The following is a 14709-nucleotide window of genomic DNA, read 5'->3' as shown; positions in this document are numbered from 1 at the left end:
ACACACTATCAGTTCTTTCTCTGGAGATGGATAGCATTTATCTTAAGTCCTTCAGAGCTGTCTCAGATCACTGAGCACAATAAGATTTTAAAAGCTATTTATAAATATAAAAGTCTCTGGGATCACTCTTCCACTAACAGCAGAAGGTTAAGTTCTCAGAAGGTGACTGGTTGCTTCTTCTTTCAGGGGGGTGTAGGGGTAACCAAGGAATTTAAGATGGTTTCTTTTATACTGCAACTTATGAAGGTCAACTAGCATGCTCCCCCATTAACAATTTTTATCAATTAGCTAGTCATATTTTCTTTAGCTTTTACTAAAGTTAGCATTTACTAAAGTGACTTGGCAAGAATAGTTGGTATAACTGTCTCCCCAAACCAAGGGTACACTCTCCCACAAGTACACAGTGTCCAGGGAAAAGTGGGCTCAAGCTTAGAGAGCATATGTTCTCTAGCAAGGTAACAAACATTAATTAAGTTCTTATGTGTCATATACTGTGGCTACGCTGGGAATACAAATAGAAATACAGTATATGACCTTGAGCTTACATTCTAATGAGAGAAGACAAAACATAAAGGAAACTGAAAAGGAGGAGGGCAGCAAAAGTACCAGGGGCCAGGGGCTAGGGGCTAGGGGCTAGGGGCTAGGGCCATGCCAGTGAGTCCGAAGTGTAGCCTGGAGAGGAATGAGACATGGCCGCTCAGAGGCCCTCCTTATGTGGAGGTTCTAGAAGTAGCCATCCAATAAAAGGGTGGGGCCACAAAAGCAATGGGTATTCCCAATTCATGAACTCTGGAGCTGGAGTGAGGTTTCAAGATGAGGAGCTGGGGCATTATAGAGGAACTCTTGGTTGTTAGAAGTCTTTTTCTCCCATTGTGGAGATCTTGTGAAGTTCTCTTTAGGCACTGTGTACTTATTTGTTGGGCTCCTTATAGAGAAACCAAGCTGCATTTCCTCAGGTTTTCTAGTTTGTCCTCGACTCCCAACACAGAAGAATCTGGTGACACTGCTAGGACATCCATCAGAAATATTCCCACTTTTCAAAGTTTGCTATGTCATCCTGTGACCAATTGTGAAAGGTAGGGTATATTGGAATTCTAGGTTCAAACTGGCTTGGTATTTTATCCAGTCTCCACAGGGCATGCTCGAGTCTCTTCAACTAATTCAAACACACTCTCTGTGTAGCAACATTTCATTTAATCCAATGGCTTTCATCAATTCCAAATTAATTAAGGACTTTTCCATACCTCGTCCATGCCTTTGATTTTTTGATTTAGGAGAGGTATTTTTGATAAAGGTATCAGGGGCATCTCTCCTGCCATGGAGTTGGCTGAGGAAATTGATTTGGCTTCAATCAACTCCCATTCTATGCTATCTGTTAACTCATTTTAGCTTCACAACAAACTATGTTAAATAGGTATTACAATCCACATTTTACCAGATAAAAATTGACAGTTTAGAGAAGTTAAATGATTTGCCCAAGGTCATACAATTATTAGGTATCAGAGGCAGGATATGAACACAGGTCTTCTTGATTCAAGGTCTAGCAGTCTTTCTCACTACGCTTACCTTTCTTTCCTTACTTAAAATATTATGTTACATTTTTCATTTGCATGCTTTATGCCAGTTCTTTTTAAAAACAACTTTTTATTCATGTGTTCTACATCATAATTTCCCCCAGTGTCTCTTCTCCTTCTCCTCTCAGAGAGTCATCCCATATAACAAGCAGTATTTTTAAAGACAATAAGGAAAATAGCAAAAGTCAGCATGATTGATCAATACATCAAAAAAGTCTGAAAATATGTACAGTATACAACACTTGTGAATATCCTACCCCTGCAAAGGAGTACAAGTACCTTCTTCTATCATTTCTTTTGTGCCATGTTTATCCTTTATAACTTTTCAACATTCACTTTTGATTTTTTTTGGTGGTGGTTCTTTCTTCTTACATTGTGTAGAATTGTGAATGTTGTTTTCTCGGTTCTGCTTACCTTAACTCTTCAACACCTCAGATAGCTCTGCTTCTCTGTATTGATCATGTTCATCCTTTCTGAAAGCATTGTGCTATTCCATTCCATTCAGGTCCCACAGTTTGTATAGCCATTCCCTGATCAATGTGCATTTACTTTGTTTCTAATCCTTTTTTTATCATAAAAAGTGTTCCCATAAATATTTTGGTGTATATAGGGGCTTTCTTCTCATCAGTAGCCATATTGGGGCTATAAGCCTAGTAAAATACTCTCTGGCTCAAAAGATATGGACATTTTGGTCACTTTATTTATATAATTCCAAACTGCTTTCCAAAATGGTCTTACCAATTCATAAAAATACCACCAAAAATACACAAGTGTGCCTATCTTCCCATAATCTCTCCTGTATCAACTATTGACATCTTTTGGCATCTTTGCCAATTTGCAGGGTTGTTTCTCTTATCAGTGATTTGGAGCATTTTTTCATATAACTGGTAATAATCTGCAATTAGTTTCTGTATTCCATTTTCATTGGCTATAAGTTAGGAATCAGCAAACTATGGCCACAAGCCAAACCTAGCTTACTGTCTATTTCTGGTCAGCTTGTGAGTTAAGAATAGTTTTTACATCTTAAAATTAAGATGTAGTGGAACGCAGCCATGCCTACTTGTTGACAATTGTCTATGGCTGCTTTTGTGCTACAATTGCAGAAGTGAGCAGTGAGAAAAGGGATGATTGTGCTCTCATCGATTTACATTGCTCAGCATACTACCAATTGCAGTGACAATTACTATTCAATAGTGTTTCGAGTACCATGCATATCATCATATGATGACTTTTTTTGGACCTCAGGCTGAGATTGAAATATTTCTTAAAGAGAACTGCCCTCAACAACTATTATTGAACACTGAATGACTTTGGAAATTAGCTTTTGCTGCAGACTTCATAAAGCTTATTAATGAATAATTACAAGGCAAATAGAGCCTATCAGGTGAAACTTATATTGTTGTAAGGTCAATTTAATGACAGTTATTATTGTTTGAATCACAAGTAATGTCAACTTTTAAAAATATTTCCTGTGCTGTCAAAAGTAAAAACAAGAAGTGAGATCTCTATTCTCACACAAGTTTGTAGCAGTTATATTTTCCTTGCCTCAGACTACAGTTCCAGCAGTGCTTTTCAGACTTCAATGCAATTGTGAAAGAAATTTCCATATTTTAACATCCATTTAACTGAGTAACTGAGGAGCTTCCACCTAACCTTCAACTGAAGTGAGTACTCTGTAATGTAATGACATAATAAGGTTCTTTATCTAACGAAGAATCTAGTGAAATTCTATAAATGCCTTTCAACTGATGAATATACTCCATCAAAATCATATGTTTGTGGATTAATATCAGTATTTAGGGTAGAAAGACATTTTCAAGATGAAATAAATAAAATCTGATTATGAATCAGCATTTGCAAGCAATTCTGATGATAGGGAATACTATGAACTCAAATTAAACTAAATGTTATCCCCCTCACCCCCCAAAAAAGGAATTCCGTTCTTCTCATTAGTAGAACCATATTACCAAAAAAAAAAGTTATATTATACATGTCCAAAACAGAACTTATTTTTTTCCCTAAAACCTCCTCCCTCTAACCTTCCCTATTAATGAAGAGGGCAAAATCATCCTCCCAGGCCTTCAGACTCCCAACTTAGATGCCATCCTCAACATCCTTGCCCCACTCCCTACCTCCATATCCAGTCCTTTGCCAAGGCCTGTCAATTTCACCTTTGAACATGTCTCTAATGAGCTCCCTTCTCTCCTCTGACACCATCACCATTCTAGTAAAGGTCCTCATCACCTTGTGCCTGGACTCTTGTAATAGGCTATTGGTGGGTCTGCTTGCCTCAAGTCTTTCCCCACTGCAATCCATTTTTTAACCACCAAAGTGATTTTCCTAAAACACAGGTCCATCCACATCACTGCCCCTCTTCCCCCTGCCCCCACCCCCTCTCCCCTCCAGCAATAATCTTCAATAGTTCCCTATTACTTCCAGGATCAAATACAAAATGCTTTGTTTGGCATTCAAAGCTCTTCATAACCTAGTCCCCTCCTACCTTTCCAGTCTTCTTATACCTTATTCCCCTATATGTACCCTTCCATCCAGTGACACTGGTCTCCTTGCTGTTCCACAAAAAAGAACACATCATCTCTTGGTTCTGGGCATTCTCCCTCTCCTCCATGCCTGGAATGCTCTCCCCTCTCATTTCTACCTCCTGATTTCCCTGACTTTCTTTAATCCCCATCTAAAATCCCATCTTCTTCATAAAGCTTCTCTCAAATCCTCTTAATTCTTGGGCCTTCCCTCTGGGGATCATCCAATATATAGTTTGCTTGAATTTGTTATAGTCCCCATTAGAGGGTGAGTACCCTGAGGGTAGGGACTCTTTTGCCTCTTATCCCTAGGGTTTAGCACTGTGCCTTGCACACAGTAGGAACTTAAATAAGTGTTTACTGACTATTACATTTTGAATTTCATCAAAAGAATCTGTGGAAATTAGTTTTCTCTCTTGTTATACAAGTACCTACATAATATCCTCAATTTTACCTACTAGCCCACAAAGCCCAAAATATTTACTACCTAGCCTTTTATAGGACAAAATTTTCTGACTCCTATAACAGGTTAGAGACAGTCCCTGACATTAAAAAAAAAAAAAAGATAAGAAAAACCTGATAATATCATATCCCTTATACATGGTAGCCTCTTTGGAGGATGCCTTTCTGCTACCACATGAGTAGCTCATTCCCCATCTTAGCTTGCACTATACTAAGGAAGCCTATGGAAGATATTTTGGGGCTGAATCTTCCCAATATCTAAATACTTATATCTTCTCACTAGGAGATGGGGGTAGTTTCTCAAGGCCTGAAGTTCTGAGTTGGAACTTCTAACATTTTCTCATAAATGGTCATATGGTCAGATTCCCAGACCAGTCCACAAAAGGCCATTTAGCTGACTGGATACTATTTAAGTAACACACTTACAATTCCATTTCCTTCCACTGTCATGTGATTTTGATACTAAATAGAAACAGAACATCTGCCTGCAAATCATTAATTATGCCGCATTACACTCAAAGTTAAATAAATGGATTTCACTTTAGTTATAAGTTAAATGGATTTCATCTCCAAAATGAAGATAATTTTCCACAGAAAGCTAGAAGACAGTATTTATCATCAAGGATAATTTTTCATAACACAAATTCTCACTGCTGGGAGTCCCCAACTTGCAAACAAATGGTGTTCCAAAATTTTGTAAATCAGCCGTTTGGTGCTAAGAATTTAGTACCAGATTAGCTCACAAAAACCTATCTGAATCATAATGTTGCAGGTACTATTTCACAGAAAAGTGTTTTCAAAACAATAAGTTGTTTTCCTCCTCTGTCCCACAGATTTTACCTTTCTTTGCCTTTGTCTTCACTAATACTGACAAAGAAAAAGCAAGGGCTTGAAGATATTACCTCTCCCAGGTATTTCTTTTTGTTGCATAACTTTAAGAAATGTTTTTAATGAAGGAAATTCAATGGTTCAGGAGGCAACTTCTGTGATTTTCAAATCACAACGTTTCTTCCTTCCTTAAAAATTTCTTCATCGCTCTACTTACAAAATAATCTTTGTACAACCTCAGTTAAGTTACTTTGCCTTCCGGAAAAATGAGAAAAAATTTTGCTCCTTCAAAAATTGGATTTCTCCTGACATCAGCGAGAAAGGTGAAGATAAAGGCGTGGGAGAGCACTGAGGACAAGCTCTTCGCTTTTCAGTTCTGTCTGGCCTTGGAGGGGCGGTTCCACGCGTGACAGCGAACATCAGTTTCTCTGATGGTAGGGACGCAGATCCTGCTAGGGCTGGCCTGGTCCTGCAGACGAACGGTGAGCCCGGAAGCCTGTCAATGTCAACGTTGGTTACGCTTTAAGACTTAAGCTAAAGCCCCGTAAGGATCGCTCCGGCCGCCGACCCGGAGGGCCGTAAATAAGCTGTCCACTTTTAGGAGACGGTGAAAGTGATCACAGCTGGAAGAGGCCGGGGTCGAAATCTTAAACACACATTTTGTACCTATTTTAACTTTCTGGTCCTTCCCAGTCCTACGCTTCTTATTTTACGCGTTTAAAAACACTGTTCCGAAGAAGGATCTCTAGAGTGCCAAATAGTCCCGAACAACTCTGAACCCCGCCCCCCCAACTCGGATCTCATCCATCCCCTGCACTTCATGAACCAGGCCAAAGGAGGGGAGGTTACCAGACGGAGGTACGTCAGAGGCCGGCAGGGGATGACGGACGCGGGGGCTGCTTCCTTCCAGCGCCCTTTAGGCCCACGCTCAGAAGTGGGGAGGCCCCCGGCGGTAACGTGTCGGGAAAGTCCCCCGGGGGCAAGGAGAGTAAAAGGGAGAGTCTGGGAGGGGGGGAGGACCCCGCTCCCAGTAAAAAGCACGTGCGCGCTTCTGCTGAATCCGAGCCCCATGGAGAACACGCAAGAAGCTGGCGCCTCATTTTGTCCCAACAAACCCGGCCTCCTTCCCTCCCCCACCTCCAAACTCGGCGTTCCTCGGCCGGACTCTATTTCCCGTCAGCCCTACGCGCGGCGCGGGCCGGTTCAACCTTCTTTCCCTTCTCCTCTCGCTCACCCCGCCCCTCGGGTTCGGGCGCGGATCGATGACGCGCCGCACCCGGCGCGAGAGAGTGACGCCACTTTGGCTCGCGACGGCGGCGGTCGCTGCAGCAGCAATAGGAGCAAAAGCGGCAGCGACGGTAGCGACGGCGGCGGCTGAGAAGACTACGACGACGGCGACGGCGGCGGCGGGGCGGGCGCCAGGCGCGGGGGGGAGGGGTGGGCGGGAGGCACAGGCAGCAGCGGCTGAGGCGGCGGAAACAGCGAAAGGATCACCGCCCGGCGGTCGCGTTAGGCCCTAGCGGCGCCGGGAGCTGCGCGAGAGTCGAGAGCCCGCGCGCGCGCCGGCTTCCCCCCGGAGATCTCCATAGAGACCGTGACACGCACAGAGGCGGGTGCCCGCAGGCGGGCGGGCGGGCAGGCGGGCGGGCTGCGGGGCCCGGAGCAGGCGCCGCCGCCCCTTCTCCACCTCCTCCTCCCCTTCTCTTTCTCCTCTTCCTCTTCCCTCCCCCCTCCCTTCTCTTCCTCCCTCCTCCTCCCGCGCGCGCCCTCTCTCTCTCTCCCCCGTCGCCGGCCGGGCCTCGCGCTCCCTCTGGTGCCCGTGCCCCGGCGAGCGGGCCGGGCGGGCTCTTGGGCCGGGGCCGGGGGGTGGGGGGGCCGCTGAGGCCGCCGCCGCCGCCGCCGCCTCTCCCGCCCCTCCCCGCCCTCCCTCCCTCCCTTCCCCGCCCCGGAGCGGGAAGAGGCCGAGACTCCGCCATGGCCTCGGGAGCAGGAGGAGGGGGCGGCGGCGGCAAGATCCGGACGCGGCGCTGCCACCAGGGCCCGACCAAGCCCTACCCGCGGGGACGGCAGCAGCAGCAACAGCAGGTAAGGACGGGCTTCGGGGCGGGCCCGGCCTGGCTGCCGGGCGGCCGCGGCCTAGCTGAGCCCGGGGCTCAGACCCGACCCCCACGTTGGGCGCCCCCAGCCCTTCCCAGCCACCACCCAAACCGCCGGGGCCCCCCTCACCCGGGACCCCCGCACTGCCCCCACCAACGCCATCCCCGCAACATTCCTCCCCCGCTCCCCCTGGGCGCGCAGTGTCCGCCTCCTCTCACACACGTCTACACGTGCCATTGCTACCGTAGCATCCACGCTGCCCAACGCACAGCCCATTGTGCCCCCCCCCACCTCCGTGCGCCCCGCTTCCCGGCGCTCCCACTGTACTCTGCTCTTACCCAATACTGTCCCCCCAATTCCCCCTTTTCTCCAGGACATTTCTGTCTTGTCCAACACACAGTCTCACCATGCCCCCGTTCCCCAGTACAGTTCTGTCTTCCTCCGATACACCCCCCCACCACACAATACACCCCCTACTGTGCCCTCTTCTTCTTCAGGGTACTTGTGGCTTCTTCCATGACACACATCTGGCTTCGCGCACCAGAGGTCCCCCAACTCCTCCCTCCCGCTGTGCGCCCCTCTTCCCCAATACACGTCTGTCTTCCCCAACACACACCACATCTGTGCCCTTATCTTCCACAACACCCCCATCACACACTGTCCCCCAACTGTGTCCCTCAACTTACCCAACACACATCTGTCTTTCCCAAGATACATGCCCCCATACCTTGACTTCACTCAGCATACCCCCAACCAAAACCTATCTATCTTCCCTTACACATCCATCTTCCCTTAAAACACACTTACCTCCCCCTTATACACAAACACATACACCCACACTCAGTCTCATCTTCCATTATACAGGGTACTTAACTGACTCCCTACACATTACATCTCTACCACACACTCATTCCCTCATACACACCTTTCTTCCTTTACACATGCACACCCACATCTTCCACTTCATACATGCCTCTTCCCTTACACACCCACCTACATCTACTTCTACACAAAATGCATATCTTCCCTCACATGTGCACTCGTGCACACACATCCCCATATAACTGGGGCATGTGTGGGGTGGGGACCTCTGGAACCAGAGATGGGGTGAATTCAGCAGGCTAGTGTTGAAATAAATGTATATGTGGTAGGGCTACTGCCAGCCACTCCATCTCCTGATATGTATCTTGGTTTGGGGTATTCTGAGTGAATTAGTTAAAGGTTGTTTGTATTTCCAGACCTTGCTTCCTTTTTTTGGGGTAGAGGGAAGAGGGGTGTATGGGAGGGGTTGGATATTAGGGTAAAATCGGAAATTATCTCGGGTTCATTATGTCTTGTCAAGACTCCTAGAATAGAAAGGGAAGTAGAGGAAAAGACTGAATAAATTTGGTGCAATGGCTCACTTTCTACCCCCACATCTCTTGGGAGTGATGATTTTGTTTCATGTATTTGTTTTATTTGTACTTCAGTCCCCATTCTTTTAAAAGTCTAATTTAGATCTCATAAGAACCCAGGTCCACGTGGATCACCTTCTGGGGAAAGAGTTATAGTGACACTGGCAGTGGGTGCATTTTGAAAATCCCTCTTTTTATATGTGTCCTATATGGGTTGGCCTTTCCTCTGCCTTTACTTGTTTTGGAGTTTGGAATTGGTAGTTATCCAGAGGTGATCAAGACATGTGGTTTTGATTTCTGGTATACAGATTTTCATTTTGATGAGGATATTTAAAAGCTTGGGTTCTTTGCCATTTGTGGGGGAGAGTGACAAATAATATAGCCATTTTATATATATATATATATATATATATATATATATATACATATATATATATATATATATACACACATGTACATATATATATATAGTTGGCAGTTATTGGACAACCTTTGTAAAAGAAAATAATAGGGTAACTAAGCTATCTTAGAAATCACAGCTAGTTGATCCATAAAAAGTTACCAAGATAAATTCTTTTTTTTTTTGCTTGAAAGGAAGTTAATTAAGTTGGTTTAGTAAGTAATTTGCTATTTAATATACTAGTGAGTTGATTACATGAAATTTTAAATGACTCATGGTATCAGTACCTACTGTTGAAGTGATCAGAGTAATAATCAGATTATTATTCCAGATAATAAAAATAATTGGTATTTATATATTGCTTTAACATTTTCAAAGAAATACACATTTCACACATTCACACAAATGTATGTGATGTTATTTACTTTAGTTTCTTCATGACAGCTCTGACGGGATAGTACTAGAAGGTGGTGGAATAGATTTTACCCATTTTACAGAGGAGGAAACAAATTCAGAGGTTGTGACTTGCTGAACTCTAAGTCCTGTACTATCTATATACTATCCTACGTCTCAAATGATTTGGAATGCTAAGCTTATGTTTTATAACATTTCTTATGATTGAAAAACCTACAGATTATTTTCCTAAACACAGGTTTATAGAAACCAGGAATTTGGGGATATTACCAATTAGAAAGTTTATTTCTAATTATTATTGCTTCTTTCTAATTAAAGATTCACAGGTCTATGGAATTCCTCTTACCTCTAGTTTTTTCCCCTTAGGCATTTGCAGAAAATGCCTGATTGCCAAATATCTTGGAAGACCAGTGTGCTTTGTCAGGGAGTCTGAATTTTAATCCCCACTCAGAGGCCTCTAACTCACAGTTTGAGCATAGATAAATCTCTGAAATTGAGCCTTAGCCTCCTGTTCTATATACTAGGGAGAGGAATACTTAGATTGTGTTTTGATCAGAAGAAGGACTTGTGTGGATAAAATAAAACTGTGGTACTGAGAAAGATGTTACATAGGTGAACAAAATAATTATTCATTAATCTGTGTTAGTATTGATCAGACTATTTTAGGGAAGTAATGACACTACTGTGCTGTCAATCTTAAACAGAAACAGAGACCATTAATCTGTTCATAAGGAACCCTGAGGGTCACATCCTCACTTAGAAAACCAAATGTGTTTATAGGGGTTGGTTTTTTTTTTTTTCAATTAAAACATCAACATAACAAAATCAAATAGGAATTAAATTTTAATTTGAGTATTGTGGGCCTTGGGTTTGACATATCTGCTGTACAACACCAAAGGCAGATTTTTTCTTGGCAAATTTTGTCTTAAAATCACCAAAGCTAAACACATTTATGATATCTCAGAATAGTTAAGTAAAACAGTACAAAGATGTGATTTTATAATGTCATTGTTCACTTTTGTTATTTACCATTTGTTAGAAGAGAAGAAGGCTGTGTGTTGTTATATTCCTACAAGGTAGTACCAGTCTACATACATTGTACTAAACCTGAATTTTGTTGCTCTTTAGTGGTTGTAGTCACCGAGTATATTGATTCTTTTGGTTCTGTTTTGTTTTGTATCGATTCAAATGTCTTTGAATTTGTGAATGTTATGGTGACATTCTAATAAATATATCCATATACCGCAGTTTATTTGGCCAGTCCCTAGCTGTTGAGCAGGTTTTTAACTTTTGTTGTAAATAGTGCTGCTAAACATCTTTTCTTTCTTTCATTAACCTAACCTTAAGATAATGCTTACTAATGGGATTGATGAGTCAAAACCTTAATTTAAGGACATTTCAATGAAAATCATAATTCATGGAATTTCAGCACTATCACAGATTATGCATGTACCAAACTGCCTTAGGACAGATCAATTTAGAAAAGTATATAGTCTTTTGGAAGAATTATATATTATAGGTTTAGAGCTGAAAGGGACAATTAGAGGCCATCTAGTCATTTTATGCAGGAGGAAACAGGTCTAGAGCAGTTTAGTGACTTGCTAAAGGTCACATTGTCAGTGTATAGGCATATAGTGGCAGACCAGGATTTCAGCTCAGGTTCTTTGAAACCAGATGCAATACTCTTTGTACTGTACCAGACTTAATCTTGAAATTAATTTTGACTGAAAAATTAGTTTTGTCCAAAGGAAAGGCATGTAAGCAATTACTAATTATATGTGTGTATATATACATATTTACTTAAATGAGTTGCTAGAGAAAATAATCCATGTCCCCTCTTCCTTCTTCACCTCCTCCTTTTTTTGAATATTGATAGAAGTAATCTGAGTATATGGAAAGAGACCTGGGGTTGGAATTAAGACCTAGGTTCACATCCTACAGAAGTCACTTAATATCCCTGTGATAGTGACCCAAGTTACTTAATTGAGTGATTTCTTTCTTATGTTCTCATTTGTAAGATGTTAATTTGCCTGCCTGCCTTTTAAAAGTTGCTTGAGACAGTGTAAAAAATGTAGTGGCTTAGTATTAAAATTTGGAAATCCTCGACTTAATATTCATGGAGTGCAGAAAATGAACAATGAAGAGGTTAATAAAGTCTCCCTTCCTCTTTTAGATTATTTGGTACTAAGTGGTAGGTATTACTTCAATTAGATCTGAATAGTGATTGAAGAAAGGTCATGGGAGTGTTGAATGAGCATTTCAACTTTAAAATGTCAGTTTTATCTTAAATTTAGTACACCTGCAGATATTCTGTAGCTTCTTTCTTTGCTTCTTGTTGGGGGTTTTCAGATGTGTGAACTACCTGCACAGTCCTTTTAGGGCTGGCAACTGTGAATGTGTGGCAGCTGTGGCTGAGTCATCATGAATACCAAGATGCTTCATGACATGGCATGATTTGTGGAATTTTTTACTCAGTGATGAAATCCAGTTAGGAGTTTTGGGGTTTCTGGGCACATGTGGGAAGTTTAGTAAGTGTGTTGAGGGGTTGCAGTGATGGAATGTCCAAAGAAAGGTTGAGTTACTTGTTTTCAATTGATCTATTAGCTTAACCTAATGAATTTCATTTTTATGTTCATTAGACACAGCCTAACTACTGTACAGAATGTTGAGCATTTTTAATGCGTTTATTGTAATTTTCTGCTTTAAACCAGGTGGGAACTCCAACTTGTTGCCTAGCCCTACATATAGACCTTTTTCAGTTTGGTATTTTCTCTACTGCATTTATATATTATTCTATCTTTGATTAGATTGAAATTCCCATGGACTATTTGATCCATTCGTTAGACAGAGTAAATCACATTTTAGAAGCAGAGTTTAGAAACAGTGGCTTGGGTACAAGTTGCTGGACACTTTGTCCATTTGTAGCTTTGGCCACTTCCACTTAAAGATGGTGGTGTTTATCTCCAAAATTTTTGTGATTTGTGTGATACTTTTCCATTTTTTTTCCCAAGGTCCTTTTGGTGTAAAGTACCAGGCCCCAAAGGGTCAGAACTCAGAAGAGTTCTCTGGATGCCACCATACCAAACTATTTAATGATAGCTCCAGTACATCTGTTACCTGGTTGATATTGTTGCTCCATGATGAAGATCGCAGCCCAGTCATACCTGCTCATTCTGTATCATTCTTGAATAAATCATCCCATAAATTCCTTTTAGGGTGGGGAAGGATATCTTCTTTGAGTTCTTTTGACATTACTTGGATGCCCTTGGAACATTCCTGCTGTTGGTAAAAACTATTCATGGATTTTCAAAAAGCTGTCTCTTAATCTATTGCTACCAATGTAAATGTGAGATTATAGTATAGCAAAATTAGAGGCCCTAAGACCCTATTACATGATGGCAGAAGGATGAAATTTGAGTTGTTGCCCTTCCTATGGTGTGTTTCAAAGGTCTCATACTACTGCTATGGGGACATCTTGTTCTGGAAGGCTTTTCCTTGTAATTTGTGATTCTAGGATTTCACATCTCACTAAAAAAGCCAAGCAGTTAAGGTGGCAGAGTTTCCAAGGGTGAGTGGACGGATTGCTATTATTCTTATAATGTATATCAAAAATTGGTATATCCTCTATAAATAATATTCCTAGTAGGTAAATATTTAATCTCCAAAGTGAAAAGTTAAGTTGTTTTATGAAGGCAATGTGTGAGGCTTGGGAAAACCAAAACTTTCCAGTTCTTGTAATCAATACAGACAACTCAACATGTTTCTCAATGAAATAATATCTTCAAATTGTCTTTCTGATTTTCTTTTTCTTGGATTCTAATGGTGCCTTAGGCAGGACTTGGTTTGTCTGTTTTTCCTGCACCTAGCACCATACCTTATGAATAGGTATCCGATAACTAATTGTTGAATTTGGTGTCTGTGGTTACTGAGGAATAAATTAGAAGAGGTTGACATGAAATTGAAGTATCTCTTAGCGTTTAAGCTTTCTGGCCAAATTTGTCTTCCTTAAAAAAAAAAAAAGATGCTAAACTGGAAGATGATATTTTTTGGTTATTTTCTAAATATTTCTTCAAGCTAGTTGTGTGTTCTCATTTTGTTTCTCTTAAAGGAGTGGTTGTGTTAGAATTTTAAAGTGGAGATTCCAGAGCAACTCTCCCATTTGGCAAACACTATTCTAGGTTTGGAGTTTATAAATGTTATACATCTTTCATTAACCTATTCTGCCCCCTTATCCAAGCTAGAAAGACCAGGTTCTATTTGGGAGCGTCTGTTGTCAGAATACTAACCTAGCTGATTTTGGGAGAGAAGATTATTGATTTTTTTGCAGGGTGATTACAGCAACTCTTGAAGGTTATCTCCTTATGGGGGTTGCTGTGAAGGGCTCACACTGATGAAATTATAGATCCTTCAAGTATATATTATGTATACATGCAACATCTGGGTGAAATTCTAAAACACTTAAGTATTAGTGGTTAATTTTTTTTTGATTTTTTTTAAGTTATTTTTTTAATGTTTAACAATCACTGCCATACAATTGATATTTTATCCCCCCCACACCTACCCCCCACTACCCCCCTCCCTCCCCACGACTGCATACAGTTCTGTATAGGTTCTACATATACTTTCCTATTGAGTACATTTTCACTATAGTCATGCTATGTAGTCGGACTAAAATAAATGGAAGAAATCATTTAACAAATCAAAACATGATACACAAAAACATACACATACACAAATATGATCTGCTACATTCTGCGAATGACTTCCATATTTCTTTCTCTGAGTGTGGAAGGCATTTTGCCTTAGAGAACCACCATTGGGATTTTATTATTTTTTTTTAAGAAGTTCTTGCGTTATTACAAAATTCCAAGTCTACCAGAAAAAACTCTCGCACACTGTGTGGTTAATTTTAAACATAAAAATAATAATACAGGTAGCATTCCAAAGATGAACATGGCTATTTTGAATATATATGCTTAAAAATTGGAAATGCTTCACTGGTT

At 41.4% G+C, this 14709-nt stretch overlaps 1 protein-coding gene across 1 annotated transcript in view; it reads left to right on the top strand.

Moving 5' to 3' along the window:
• The first annotated feature begins 7306 nt into the window (after window positions 1–7306).
• The window catches only part of NUP153 (nucleoporin 153), a 93580-nt gene continuing 86177 nt past the window's right edge, over window positions 7307–14709 (top strand). Inside the window, exon 1 of the mRNA XM_072603924.1 lies at window positions 7307–7486. Within this exon, the coding sequence (XP_072460025.1) occupies window positions 7376–7486 (111 nt within the window). The 5' untranslated portion in view covers window positions 7307–7375. The remainder of the gene's footprint in view (window positions 7487–14709) is intronic.

This window comes from Notamacropus eugenii, chromosome 4 (assembly GCF_028372415.1).
Source record: "Notamacropus eugenii isolate mMacEug1 chromosome 4, mMacEug1.pri_v2, whole genome shotgun sequence".
NCBI classification, from domain to species: Eukaryota; Metazoa; Chordata; class Mammalia; order Diprotodontia; family Macropodidae; genus Notamacropus; species Notamacropus eugenii.
The sequence above is the reverse complement of the archived record's forward strand: the minus strand, read 5'-3'. Positions and strand labels throughout refer to the sequence as shown.